This window comes from Thunnus maccoyii, chromosome 7, assembly GCF_910596095.1.
Source record: "Thunnus maccoyii chromosome 7, fThuMac1.1, whole genome shotgun sequence".
In the NCBI taxonomy this organism is placed as follows: Eukaryota; Metazoa; Chordata; class Actinopteri; order Scombriformes; family Scombridae; genus Thunnus; species Thunnus maccoyii.
The window spans coordinates 7,798,589-7,812,291 of NC_056539.1; the positions used below are offsets into that span (position 1 = coordinate 7,798,589).

At 43.3% G+C, this 13,703-nt stretch overlaps 2 protein-coding genes across 7 annotated transcripts in view; one reads left to right on the forward strand and one right to left on the reverse strand.

Annotated features, from left to right (window-relative positions):
- The first annotated feature begins 166 nt into the window (after positions 1-166).
- Positions 167-5,961, forward strand: traf3ip2l (TRAF3 interacting protein 2-like). 6 transcript variants are annotated; one of them, XM_042415838.1, is made up of 11 exons: positions 167-468; positions 2,040-2,138; positions 2,286-2,480; positions 2,614-3,293; positions 3,421-3,463; positions 3,557-3,621; positions 3,715-3,812; positions 3,923-3,991; positions 4,304-4,420; positions 4,520-4,594; positions 4,773-5,961. In XM_042415838.1, the coding sequence occupies exons 4-11, from the start codon at positions 2,681-2,683 to the stop codon at positions 4,917-4,919; spliced, it is 1,227 nt and encodes a 408-aa protein (XP_042271772.1). In that variant the 5' UTR covers positions 167-468; positions 2,040-2,138; positions 2,286-2,480; positions 2,614-2,680; the 3' UTR covers positions 4,920-5,961. The 6 variants fall into 6 exon arrangements, with proteins under 6 accessions (XP_042271772.1, XP_042271773.1, XP_042271771.1 ...); XM_042415839.1 differs by having other exon boundaries at positions 2,286-2,447; XM_042415835.1 differs by lacking the exon at positions 2,286-2,480 and adding an exon at positions 874-894 and having other exon boundaries at positions 169-468.
- Positions 5,962-6,545: 584 nt separating this feature from the next.
- wwc3 (WWC family member 3) overlaps positions 6,546-13,703 on the reverse strand; it is a 30,916-nt gene continuing 23,758 nt past the window's right edge. Inside the window, exons 10-23 of the mRNA XM_042415830.1 lie at positions 12,733-12,822; positions 12,073-12,644; positions 11,859-11,979; positions 11,400-11,480; positions 11,209-11,295; positions 10,865-11,060; positions 10,585-10,755; positions 9,618-9,736; positions 9,366-9,513; positions 9,111-9,275; positions 8,929-9,021; positions 8,613-8,843; positions 8,399-8,526; positions 6,546-7,345 (exon numbers count right to left, since the gene is read on the reverse strand). Of these exons, the coding sequence (XP_042271764.1) occupies positions 7,279-7,345; positions 8,399-8,526; positions 8,613-8,843; positions 8,929-9,021; positions 9,111-9,275; positions 9,366-9,513; positions 9,618-9,736; positions 10,585-10,755; positions 10,865-11,060; positions 11,209-11,295; positions 11,400-11,480; positions 11,859-11,979; positions 12,073-12,644; positions 12,733-12,822 (2,269 nt within the window). The 3' untranslated portion in view covers positions 6,546-7,278. The remainder of the gene's footprint in view (positions 7,346-8,398; positions 8,527-8,612; positions 8,844-8,928; positions 9,022-9,110; positions 9,276-9,365; positions 9,514-9,617; positions 9,737-10,584; positions 10,756-10,864; positions 11,061-11,208; positions 11,296-11,399; positions 11,481-11,858; positions 11,980-12,072; positions 12,645-12,732; positions 12,823-13,703) is intronic.

Here is a 13,703-nt window from a genome sequence, read left to right on the forward strand (position 1 = left end):
AAGTCATAAATGCGGTGTGTGTGTGTGTATGACTTAAGTCACTTTCAGGGACAAAACCACATTTAAGACCAGTTGATATGGGGACAAAAGCTGTGTCCCCAGTTGGGAAAAAGCTGATTTTTGGGTCAGTGGTAATGTTTAGGGGTAAGGTAAGTCTCCAAGAAATTAATGTAAACCTATGTAATGTCCCCCAAAGTGACCTAGGACAACATTTGTGTGTGTGTGTGTATGTGCGTGTGTGTAGGTGGAGCGTGTCAGCGGGGAGGTGCAGCTGAGCGTCAAACTAAAGCACAAACTCATCAAACACGTCGATATTGTTTCATCTGTGTTGGGGTGACGGTGGAAATTACAACTGTATATTGATGCGTAGCTAAAAGTCGTCGTGTCGGCAGAAGTTTCGTCGGTAAATGAGCGGAAGCGAAGGAGCCTGAGTTACCTGTAGGAAACAAGGCGAGTTGAACAGCGACGGTAAGTTGCGTAAAGTAATTATGTCACCTGTTAATGAGCTGTTATACTTTTGATGAATAACGTCATTGTATTTACTCAACGCTTAACATTGGTACACAGATAAGTTAGCAGATAAAAGCCTTTAATTTCACAAGTTGTTTTTTTTTTTAAAGTAAATATATCCTTGAGATAACTCGTGATCATGAGTGAAAGCAGCTGAAAGCTTTTACTGCGATTTAGTCATCTCTGAATTGTGCTGATAAATATTGGGTGTTTTCGTTTTAACCTTTAATTTAAAGTGCTTGAAGTCAGCGTGAAATAAAAGTACACGGAGTCATATCTGGGTCACACAGTGGAAAGTGCAGCTAATTATGTGTATGTGCCACCACAGAGAGGCTTTAAATGAGTGTGTATTTACATTTACAGGAACAGCAGGAGGTCTGGAAGGTAAACTCAAAACCATACAGGCCTCAATTCATGTTAAGTAGCCTTGTCTAACACTGAGGTGTATGTGGAGAAAGTCTGTCACGGGAAAATGAATCCATGTTGCCCTAAAAATAATTAAATGTGTCTAATTAGAGAGCCTTTATTTACCATGACTTCACCAATAACAGACCAGTGAACTCACAGGACTTTTAACGTAGGAAATGTGATGTCCTCTCTTATAAATGATGCATTGATGTGCAGTGAGGATATTGCAGTGTGTTATCTTTAATCACGTGTCATTACGCAGAATTCTAGAGATAAGTTTTATCTTTTGGAAGTTTTTGTGGTTTTAGTCTTTTTTTCCATCCCAGTCTTGTTTCTGTCTCTGAGAGGCAACATTTTATTCCTGCATGTGCGTTGATTTCCAACCATTTCGAAAAAAAAGTCCCCTGTGTGGGAGACACTCTAAATGTGCTCTCATGTAAATCAAGAAGACACCAGCAAGGGTGGAGACGACTTTTAAAAAATGCCATAAGTGTATCTTTAAAACGTCGTCATTATGTGTGAATATACAAACATAAAGGTGCTGTTCTTTAAATTAGATATTGGCTGTTTTGTTCATCTGTATCACAGTTTTCCAAGCAAAAACAACAGTCAGGTGCCCAAATGAACACTGAACACTGTGTTAACACAGTCATTTTGTGCAAAAATTCAGTTAAAATGTTGATCTGAAGCTTATATGAGGCTTCAGCAGTCTGAGTTAGTCATATCAAGTGGATATCAGCCATATTTAGTCTTTTTAGCATCAAAATCCCTCTTTGTGTTTCCTCAGACAGTGTTTTTTTTATGTTGAGCTGCGGTGGAAGTATAGTAACAAAAAGAGGGACTTTGGTATCAAAAAGACTGAAACATTGAAAGATATCTACTTGATTTGACTCATTTGGAGTTGTATTAGCTTCTGATAAATTTGTAACGTTTTTGCACAGAAGGAGGACTGTGGAATAAGTGCATTATGAAGGGATCTTCAAATGGTCAGTATGAACAGGAGGAATGGTTATGGCAAGAAAAACCTGTTTCAGTGTTCGTTTGGGCACCTGACTGTTGTTTTAAGAAAGTTAAGAAAAACTATGAACCTGTCCTTTTAATATGACACCTGTCCTCAACAGAATTTCATGTGCAGCTTAAACCAGACACACATGGATGTCAGGAGGAAGAATCCAAATGATGCAGCCCACTTTGATCTACTCGGCTTCGGCACCAAATAGGTGAGCATGACAACAAACGCGCAGTTAGAAAATGCAGCACAGTACAAGTCAAGTCAATATATTTTATATAGCACCAAATCACAACAGAAGTTATCTCAGGGCACTTTTCACATAGAGCAAGTCTAGTCTGTACTCTTTCATTTGCAGAGATCAAACATTCCCCCATGAGCAAGCACTTGACCACAGCAACAAGGAAAAACTCCCTTTTAACAGGAAGAAACCTCGAGCACAACTGGGCTCTACGTGGGCGGCCGTCTGCCTTGACCGGTTGGGTTGAGAGAGAAAGGAGGGAGAGAGAGGAGACAAACAGTACACAAACTGACATGCTGTCTTTTTGTTAGTGTGGGTGTAGCCACAGTAGATACCTCTTTACTAAGAAGTGCAGCACATGTAAACAAGTTTATCTACTGGTCAGATCTTGGTGGTCTTGTTCAACGTTCACTCACATTAATAATGAAATGTTTCTTGCTCACAGTCACGTCAGCCAGCTGAGCAGAAACCTGAACAGCCACCACAATACGCCTGAAGAAGACGATGAAACCATGAGCACAGCGGAGCGAGAAGCCATGGCCGTCGACAAGCCGGACTCCACGTCTCACCCTGATGCACACAGCCACCTTCCAGAGCACGCCACCCTCACTGATGACTCCCTGCTCGGCAGACAGAGGCTGGACAGAGAGCAGGAACACAAGCACAACCACACTGTTCCCCAACCAGGCCCGAGCTACAGCCTGTACCAGCCTCCTCGCAGCTTGCCGGCTGGGTACAGCCAGCCGACTCCGTTCCCCAGCCAGGCCGAAGGCCCCTGGCTCCACCCGAGTTTCGCCAGCAGCTGGTCGGGTTATCCCAGCAGCCTGCCGTCGTGTCTGAGCCAGAAAGATTACTCCAGTTGCTCTGGAGACAGCTGCATCTCCAGGTACAAGTTCCTTTCCCTCCCTGGCAGACACAGCACCTGTATGTCCAACCTGGAGCAGCCGCTCTCTCTGCACTCCAACCCGCCATCAGTCAACTTTGGTCACCACACCTTGTCTCCGTACTCGTGCCTGCCACAAGGCGCAGCCTGCTGCGCTCAGTGCCCTGCAGAGGCCTTCAACAGGGGGCCTGCAGCCAACAAGCACCTCTGGCCTCAGTACCTTCCAGCTTACGGCCCATACTGTAAGTCTGCTGTGCTGTTTATCCACCCCGACAAAGCCACATACCTAAATGTAGTGTGAGCTGATATCACACGCTGTTAATCCTACTGTATGAAGGATTTTTCTCTAATGTCTCTTTACTGCTTCAGATCCAGGTGACTGCAGACTTCCTGGAGCTGGATACACACAGATGTGAGTTTTTTTAATTATAATACTGTCTCTCACTACATGTTTGATTAACACAGCTCATGCGTCATGTTTCTGACAATCTTTAACTCCATGCAGTGGCCGCAACGCTCCAGCTCCAGAGAAGCACCCTCCTCACAGCACACCGCTCTCTCTTGAGCAGAGTAAGTGTTGATACCCAAATCTGCAGATAAACAGGTTATTTACTGAGATGCCGCCCACTCTTTTCATAATTTATTTATTGCTCTTGAATCCAGGGAGGGTCTTTGTCACTTATGAAGCAGACAACGACAAGCATGTCAACGAGATCATCAACTTTGTTGCTCTGCTGCGACACAACGGCTTTGATACCCATGTGTGTACATACTTTTTTTTTTTTTTTTAAATTAATGTTTTGGCATATTTGGGGTAATTTCAGTTTTTTTGTGGTTTAACTTTCTGACTGATGTTTTTTATTGGTTTCAGATTGACATTTTTGAGCAGCAGTTCAGGAGCATAAGCAAAATAGACTTCATGGAGCGATACCTCAGTGAGGTAAGAACAATCTCATATTTCTTTCATTAATTCATTCTTAATTCTGTAATTGATTTAATAATTGTTCATGTTGTTGTTCCTAATACAAAACCTTGCTTGGCTCACTTTTAATTTAATATCACAGGTAAAAGGTGAAAGTTGTAGTGAGAGCTTGAGGTAACCAGAATGTCAGAGCTCATTTTTTTTCTCTGCCACACTGAACATGTTTTATCATGTAGTTTAATAGTAGCACAAGAATGAAAATAGCTCACTGACATTTTAAATATTCGCAACCACCCGTCATTATTGCTTTTATGCTATCCTCACACACAGAAAGAGTACCTGATCATCATCATCATCAGTCCCAAGTACTATGAGACGGTGACGGCCTCCCCTGTTGGCCTGGAAAACGACGAGAGGACCTTCAACACCGTCTACATACATAAACAGGTTCACAGCCACTCCTCAGTCTAAAAGACAATGTTAATATTCACTTTGAGATCTGCTGATCTTTAATTATGGTTTTCTTTCTTCTTGTGTGTCATTCAGCTCCAGAATGAATTCATCCAGAATGGAAGCAAGAATTTCCGGTTTATTCCCATTTTGTTCCCCGGGGCTAAAAAGGTTGGTTTGTATTACAGTCTCTAATTCGTCTCGATTCATTTATTCCTTTTAAGTGTGCAATTATGCACTTTGAAACACACATGTGCGGTGACATTAAGATGTTCATCTGTGATGTAACTGAACCCCACAACCTCAACTGTTTTTTTTGTTTTGTTTTGTTTTGTTTTTTTTAAATCAGTGTCATGTCCCAAACTGGCTTCAAAACACGCACGTTTACGGATGGCCGCGCGATCGGGACGACATTCTACGGCGGCTGATGAGGGTGGAGAAATATAATCCACCTCCCATTGGGGAACTACCAACCATTGTTTCCATCCCCATATAGAAACCCTGAAGACTCAGACTGGACTGAAAGACTTTCTCTCTGGAGAACTAACCGGTCATTATTGAGGTGGACAGGGACATGAGTGGAGTGTATTTTATTTTCCTGATAAGTGTGATTGTGCAGAGATTGTGAATTGTTGTGATGTTAATGGTGCTGTGTGAATTTCTCTCCTGGGATATGTTGCATAAGTGGTTCCTTTAGATTCTGCACAGAGTCTGATGACTGTGTATTTGCAGAATGGAGTAGTACTTATGAAACACAGGGTACTGTCATTATGAGATGTCAACAGATATTTCCACTGGTACACGCTGCCTCATTGTCACCATGTTGTCTCTTATTACAGCGTCTATCTAATGCAAACAGCTGCTCTACTGGATGGAGTCACTCTTGTGTTTTGTTTCTGAGTGAAAAATAACAGGCAATGCTTAAAAAAAACAGTTAATTCTGTTTTTATGACTCTTGGTGCACGGAAGATATTATTTAAACAGTGTAGCAGTAGATTTGTGGCTGCTTCGTTGTCGCTGTGTGCAGATTTTTTGTTGTGGTCTCATACACCTGTTGAACTAAGCAGCCTCAGAATTATACATTTTCTGCAATCCACTCCTAATATTATATTAGAAAAATGAATTTTTAGCAAAATGTGAAAAGGTGGTTTCGATGGTTAGCCTGACAGTTGTGCATTGTCCACATTGTTGTTTTTGCACATTTTTAGCCCATTTACTACAAATAACAAACCAACAGTTGGGGCTGTCAGATAACCTACTTTAAGGTTATAGTCTCTACAACTTGATGTTCATTGTGCACAGGAAAAAAAAAAGAAACCACTGAAACCAACAGAGAGCAATATGCAGTAATGTGCAGTATTTGTATAAAAAACAGGCTAAAGCAATCAAAAACTGATATTGTGGTCATTTAATTACATGATTACAGAAGTTGATGCTACAGATACTTTTAATTGTATTTCAGCACTGGAATCATTGTTGGGAGATGAACTGTAAGATTAAAAAGCAATTTGATAATTAAAATAACTTGTTGTATTGAATGGTGTGTTTTGAAGGTGACGGTGTTTTGGCCCTTAACTGACATCTCTGTGTGGGAAACATAAATCAGTGTTAGTGACGCTGGCCCCAAACCTGACATTTAACCAGACAAGCAGAGACTTGGGACCGGTTTGCCTGCAGGCTTCTGTGAGCATCTTTCAAATACTCAGCTGCATTTTTTTGTTTGGGAATGAGCCATGAGAATGTGAAGGTTTAGGTGCCCTTTGCTATTGATTTCAGATCTACCGACACACTCAAGCAGAGCAGCGTTAATTGCGCCTCTCCCCAGCTTCTCACAGCTTATGTTGAAAGGCCTAAACAGGATGTCGGATCAAGATAACCTGCTGACACAGCTGCCTGCATGCTGTGCGGTAGGGCTTCTCAAGAATCTGCAAGTTTAGACTCAAATGGGTCATCACAACACGTTTGTGGTCACAGAAAAATCACGTGTAACATCATGACACACTTAGAAATATGTTGGTGTGTGCGGAACAGTTTTTGTTTCTCATTCCAGCAGAAGTCAATCAGGAAATAAACACCTGCTCTTTAATTCTTCATCTCAAACACAACTGATGAAAAACCCGAGTGTCGAGACGTGGTTTAATGGTTTTATCTTCACAAGAGGTAACACTGCAGATGTTCATACAGACATCATAAAAAAATCTGAATACAGTGTTTCATATATTCATCCATATATTGAAAAGTACATGAAATAATATTAATTTTAATAACATAACAACAAAAGGACAATGACATCTGTAATAAAAGTGGATTACAAAGTGACATTTTATGCAAATAACTCTTAAGAATTAGGTAACAGAAACAAAATGAGACAATAGTTCCATTTTACTGTATGTAAAAACACTGAAGTGCTATTTGTTCAAAGCTACAAAATACACTTAAAAAGCAGGAAGCGTTTTTTTTTTTTAATTTCCTTCAAGGAAAAGTACTATAAAATAAGTTACAGTACAGTGAATTTGTCCAAACCGACTTTTGTTCCCGTCTTCCAGCCTTTTGTAAGCACAAACAACAGAAGTAACTCATACAGGAGTAAAGAGATACTGTTTCCTTATGAAAGGCGTCGTCCCCCAAAAAGGAAATGAACAGCCGTGCTGTTGTCAGTAACTGTGTCTAGTGTGTTCATGTTTATAAGAATAGCCGCACAAACACTTCTGAAAATGTGAAACCTTCTAATCTTCAACATCATCTGCGTGTCGCCCTGCCCGTGTCCTCGGTAGAAAGAACTTTGTACTTCATGAGTTCAGAACATTTTTTTGACAAATACTTCATGTTAAGTCACATAATACAGAGGCAAGCTCTCATACATCATCAGCTGGCAAAGGAGGTATGTTGAACCTTGGTCTTGTGAAAAAGGCCATCTTCTCTCTGCAGACAAAGAACATAATTCATTTTTAAACACATCCTGTTTTAAGCAACACAAAATAAGGACAACTAGTTTAAGTGCAAACACAGATCTCCACCTGCTGCTGACCGAGACGATTTCATGAGTAAAATACTCCTCTTTGTTCTTAACGAGTTGATTTACAAGATGATTTAAAGACACAGTGAATAAAACTATACATTTCTCAAGTTCTTATTGTCTTAATCTCTTGCTATGAACCTGATGTATGTAAGAAAAGAAAACATTTTAAGTGTTTCATATCAAAATCTCTCTCTGCTCTATTACTAAAAAATGATAAAAATGTTTTTTAAGACTCATCTTAGTAGTAACACAGATATCACACAATATTTTTTACTGGAAATCACATTTGAAAAAGGGGATGTTGTATTATTTTTGAGGAAGAGACATTTATAGCATTATGGGTTGTTTGTAGACTCTGATTATAACTTAACACAATGCGGAACAGCAGGTGAGGTTGGAAATGTGCTCTGTTGCACCTGTAACCACAACCAGCAGTAATGTCATGGTGTCCTGAAGAATCACTGCAGCATGATGAGACGTCAGCCAAAGCAAGTTTAAACCAGTTTCTGATGATTTTAACAGCCAGGAAAAAAGTCTGAAACATTTAATCATCTTATATTCGGACGACAGTAAAAACCAAGCTTGACCATTAGCTTGTAACTAGCGGAGCTGTATCATAAATACTTTTCTCTTCCTGGAAAAACCCCACCCATCGCCATGAGTCATGGTAGCTGGCAGAGCAGTATCAAAGTCAAAAGGTGTGTGTTTGGATGCTGGATGTGTTGGCAAAGACTTATATATCCACATAATGTTGATTTATTTCTCCCTCATCATCTTTCTCCTGATCTAACAAAGCGGGTGAGGAAGGTGTGGATGAAGGCCAACAGTCCTCTAAAGCACAATATAGTTAACTCATAAATGGAAGTTTAAGACAATCTAACTTTTGTTTTCGTGTGACTTTAACGAGTGTGATGTTAACAGTATAAAAGCTGACCAGCAGTCAGGACAATGCCAACCTGAATGTCTGCACAGGCAGGGGCTCCTTCTGGCTCTGCCCCCTCATCTGCAGAACCTCTTTGGAAGCCTTCCTCAGCCTCCTCTCCGCTGCCTCCTCCTGACGCTGCTCCTGCTTGCTTTGGCTTGCCTGTAGAACAATAAAACAATAGTCACCAGTTGGATGTGGGCGAATCTCACGTGGTTCCACTGTAGTGCCGTGCTTTTCAGTCTCACCTGTCTCTGGGCCTCTCTGAGCAGGCAGCGGAAGCGCTCGTCCCTCAGGGCCCAGTGGGGAAGCTCGGTGGCCTCCCTGGCTTGCGGCTCCTCCAGTCGTAGTTTCAGCTCCCTCAGGGCGCTCAGCTCCTCCATCAGCTGCCTCTGACGCGTCCTGCAGGCCTGGAGATCCAGCTCCAGGTCCAGGGAGGTGCGTGTCGGCTGCTCGGCCAGGGAGGAGCGGTACGACTGCTGCTCGCGCACACAAACACACCTCAGATGCTAGAAACTAAACACTTTCACATATAATCTGGAGGAATAATAATCAAGACTCTACCTGCTTATATCGCAGCGTTCTCCTTTCCAATGTGTTTCTGACAAAAGGCGATTTCTTTGGTAAAGTTGAGCTGTCACTGTCGCTGCGATACAACTGAAAGGTAAAATGAGTCATTTTATGTAGAGAAGGAAAAAAAGGAAGATGGTAAATATTTTCTTTTTCATATGTTTACATAGACTCACCCTGCAGACATATTGACTACGAGCTCCAGGAGAAAAGGTCTGAGAGCGAACGATAGTGCTGCCGCGCATGAAAGGCGAGGCGTGACCCCAGCGACCCCCCCTCTCCTTGGGTCGGACTCGCACCGGCTCTGGGAACAGACCCTCTGTCATGGTGGCCTTCTCCACCTGCAACAACCGATCGACAACACTTTAATGCACCTGCGCCACAGATTCTTATGTTGACCAGTTACATACTGCCACTGCTGCAGACTTCACCTTTACTGTAGAGAGTTTGCTGGTCGTCTGATCACAGCGCCCTCCAGTGGTGATGCAGATGCCCTCTGCACACAGTCCCTCTGAGCAGGGAGCAGTGAACGCTGTGCTGTTGCTGCAGCCGCTGTCCACAGACTCTGCCTGCCAGCTCCTAAAATGTAAAAATACACCTTTGTCACATATTCTGCAGACAAAAAGAAGTGAATTTTGTATCTGTGCGAGTGTGGTGGATTAAAATGACAGCAATGCTGGTACCTCTCAGATGTCGCCTCCCCTGGCTCGTCCTTCTTCTGCAGCCTCTGCAGCTCCAGCTCTGCGTCCTGCTCCTCTAGGTGGGTGGTGGTGTTACGTGACAGCAGAGTACATACAGTGTCCTGTAACATCACAGAGCAAAGCTACAGTTTGATGGGCTCATTTGCCCTGTGAGACACATTCTTTACATATTACTGACTTTAACAAGCTGCACACCTGCAGACTGCAGGGCAACAGCTATATAACAACAGTACAAGGAGTTATTCCTCCCAAAGGCATAGCACAATTGACAGTTTAATGCATTTAATGCAATAAATGAGTTATTACTTTCTGGTAACACTCCAGGATTGCAAATGGTTTTGGTGGATTCATTAAAAGACTCTTTTCTTTCTGATGTAGGCTCATAATATATCATAACTCTGTCATGATCAAGTTGCGCACAAGCTGGCGCACAGTTCAGCCTTCTGCATCTCATCTGAGAAGCCATAAGATGATTAAAGGGATATGAAAGAAAACTATCTGTTGCTCAAAATAATGTTTCTTTGTTTTTGTTTGTTTCCTGTAAAATACTGGATACTTTTACTTCTGTAGGCCACTAGAAATACTTTAAATAAAACTATTTTTGGAGGAACAAGACTAAGAGTCTGCAGCCATGTTAGCAGCTCTGTTTAATCCGTCCAATAGTTGCTGAGATATTTCAGTTAGACCAAAGCAGTGGACCAAATGGTGACTGACTGACATGGATAAAAATCACTCTTTGGTATTTCTTCTCACAACTCTTGTACATACTAAGTCCTGAACCTGTGACGTAGGGTCACAAAAGGACATGTCTTCACTTCCCTCTTTTCCAATCCCCACCATACCTCTTTTCATCTCCTTGAAGCTGATACCTGAGATCAATTTGTCTGCAGTCGTGCTGTTCCTCCACTCTGCTGTTATGTACAGAACAAATAAACGCATGTGTGTTTACCATGGCTCTGGGCCTTTGCTCATCTTCCTGTCCATCATGCTGTCTGCGGTGGCCGAGGCTCTTTTGTTCAGGCCTCTGCATCTCCGTTCCGCTGTACATCTGGACTCGCAGCCAGTGGTAAACCATCTCTGCACTTCCCTCACAGTCTGCCAGACTCACCTGGGCTGTACCCTGCAGGTACACACACAGACAATGTCATTATTTTAATTTAGATATCAGCAGCCTAATAGTGGATGCATATTGCTTCGGGGCTGGCTAGAGTTCAGCCTTTCGGACCTACCAGTAGTTCCTCCTGAGCCTGAGGTCCCAGCGAGCAGACGGACAGCTGCAGAGCGCACACCGCCAGGGCGTTTGCAGGGACAGGAATACGGAAGCCTTCGTTGAAACTCATGTGGGACTGCGGCTCCAACGCAGTACAACAGTAAAACGCGCAGGCCCTGCCGGCGTCCAGTGGAATCAGGTGCACCTTCACATACCTGCACATGAAAGGAACAATGTGATTTGTGACTGGTCATAAGAATGTTTAGTTTTCCTCAGTCAGACACTAAAGAGAAGAGATGGAGTACAAATTCAAAATATCCACAATTATTTACTTGTTTCAACATCAGAGCTGAATGCACTTACACTTTGTAGCCGTCTCTCACGATGGACCTATTCAAATTCTTGAGCTGCAGCAGATGTAGTCGTAGAGACTGAGAACCGGACTCCCACCTGCGAAGAAAGAAGTGCGGCAGAGAGAGAGAGAATATAGAGTCAGATACTAACAGTGAGTGAGCACGCCACCCACATACAGTCTACACTAACAGTTTACTCACAGCAGCCCCAGTTGGATCTGGGTGGGCTCGCTCACAGATGTCAACTCTTTCATGTATGACATCTCCTCGGACTCCTCTGCCCTGTGGGAGGACAGACAAAACAACAGATAAACAATCTGTTTCCCACTTCTACTGGACACAAAGGTTTACCTACTAACACATGTGAAGGCAGTCTGGTTACTTCACAGTTACAATTTCTGTGTGGATGAGATGTTATGATCTAATTTTAAGATGAGTAAGATATTAAATTTTAAGATTGAAAAATTATATTTTTTGCACAATCTGCATTAAATCTCACTGAGACCAGAATATACAAATACCACATTTCATAGCTGTGATGTGGCTTTCTGCTTTGGCTTGTTGTGGTTGGGTTTTGCAGTTTTTTCCTCTGTCACTAGGAGGCGCACTTGTTTATGTTCTGTTTATGTTTTAACAATATTAGGGTGGACCTCCTCTCACCTCCTTCCCCAGGCCTCGAAGACTCCGCTGTCTGTGGCCAGAGCGTCCTCAGAAACACCTGCAGACACTCGCCTGGCCCTCCTGCCGCTCCTGTTGGCACTGTTCCCCCTCAGAGTCACTCCTGCAGGGGAAAACACATTCAATCCAGTTAATATAAAGCACTAATCATCACAGGGATCTAACTGGGCACAGGGATCAGATTTCAGTCTCTTGCCTGTGGAGGTGAAAGCCCCCTGAGCCCCGCTGTCTCTGAGACTCTTGCTGTCCAGTTGATGCACAGCGGCAGGGTTGACTGCATCCTCGCTGCTCAACATGGCGCTGTGTGACAGCGGTTGCGACTGCGCACGCAGCCCCTCCAGCAGCCCACGGCCCGCCTGCTCCATATACTCCTCCGTCATCTGGGTGAGAGGGCAGTCCTGAGGGGCGGAGTGGTAGGGGGTGTCCATGGGAGAGCTGGGGGGCGACAGCGAGGAGAGCGAGGAGCGGGAGGAGAGGGAGGCCAGGGACTGAGGGGTGTCGTGGGAACGTTTGGTTTTGCTCTGGGTCAGGGGGTCGGGAGTGAACATGGAGCAGTCTCTGGACATGGTCTCTGGGGGCAGCAGGTAGCGTAGATGGGGGTCGAGCGGCTCCCCGGCCCCCTCGAGACGCTCGTACTGGGGGAGGCCGTAGATGTCACTGAAACTGATGGAGCTGAGGGAGCCTCGGCTGGACGCCAGCGACCCCCGACTGGAGGCTAGAGAGCCGCGGCTGCTGCTGGACGATACCGTCAGAGAACTGGCCGACAGGCTGGTAATAAAGAAGAGACAGACATGTAAGAAAAGAGACGCAATGAAAACCCACTAACAGCTTGAAGAATGAGTGTGGTGTGCCGCACCTCTTCAGCTGGGAGTGAAGGTAGGTGGTGATGCGTGTCGCCTCCTCCAGCTGTCTCAGCAGAACATTCCTCTTCTCCTGCTGCAGGATCCTGTCACGAATTACACATTGATGCACAAGTTAAATGAACTGAAATAAGCTCACAGTTTCTTGCTCTCTATAGGTGGGTAATACAGCAGAACAATATGGTGGTCTTTCCTAAAAACCCAAACAATCATAGATTTATCTGTCCTGCTTGTATCTTGACTCTATTGTAGCCAGCAAGTAAACAGCACAGTGTGTTTATCTAACAGGAGAAACTGGGCTATGAGGGCACCCATATTTCCCCTCCGATTTCAAGAGCAGAACTCCTAAACTGACAGATAACTTGATAGTGAACACACACTGAGAAATTTGAAGAGCTACGTCTTCTTGACCTGCTTATTTTATACACACATGTTGTGTCCCAGTTCCATACTACATGCTACCTGTTTACAGTATGTACTATATCTGTATAATATACTGTTGTTGCAGTTAGTCTTTAAGGTTATAGACATACTGAGCAGTTTTCTGATAACAGGAAATGATATAATACTTGCACCATCTAATGGTATTCAAACAGTGATTTTAGACATCTACAGCACACTCATAAATCAAACATTTTTAGTAAGCACACTGGCTGTTTTGAGTATACTTTCTGATGTTTTTTTCAGTATGAACACACCACATACCTGGTGTTGTTTTGATTTGGGACACAGCTACAGTCCTACAGCGCTCAGTCAATAACATGTTGAGAACGCAGCTGTCTCAGATCATGTTTTAATGTTTATGTTTGTGACACAAAAATAACCTTTAGCTTTGTCTATTGGAGTCATCAATCACATCTGACTGTCAGTGTACTAACCTGCAGGTTGCCATGTGCCCTGAATGATTGTGATATCTGCTAAAGGCAGATCTCTGGTTGTTAATGTTATTTATTCACCTGGTTCATGA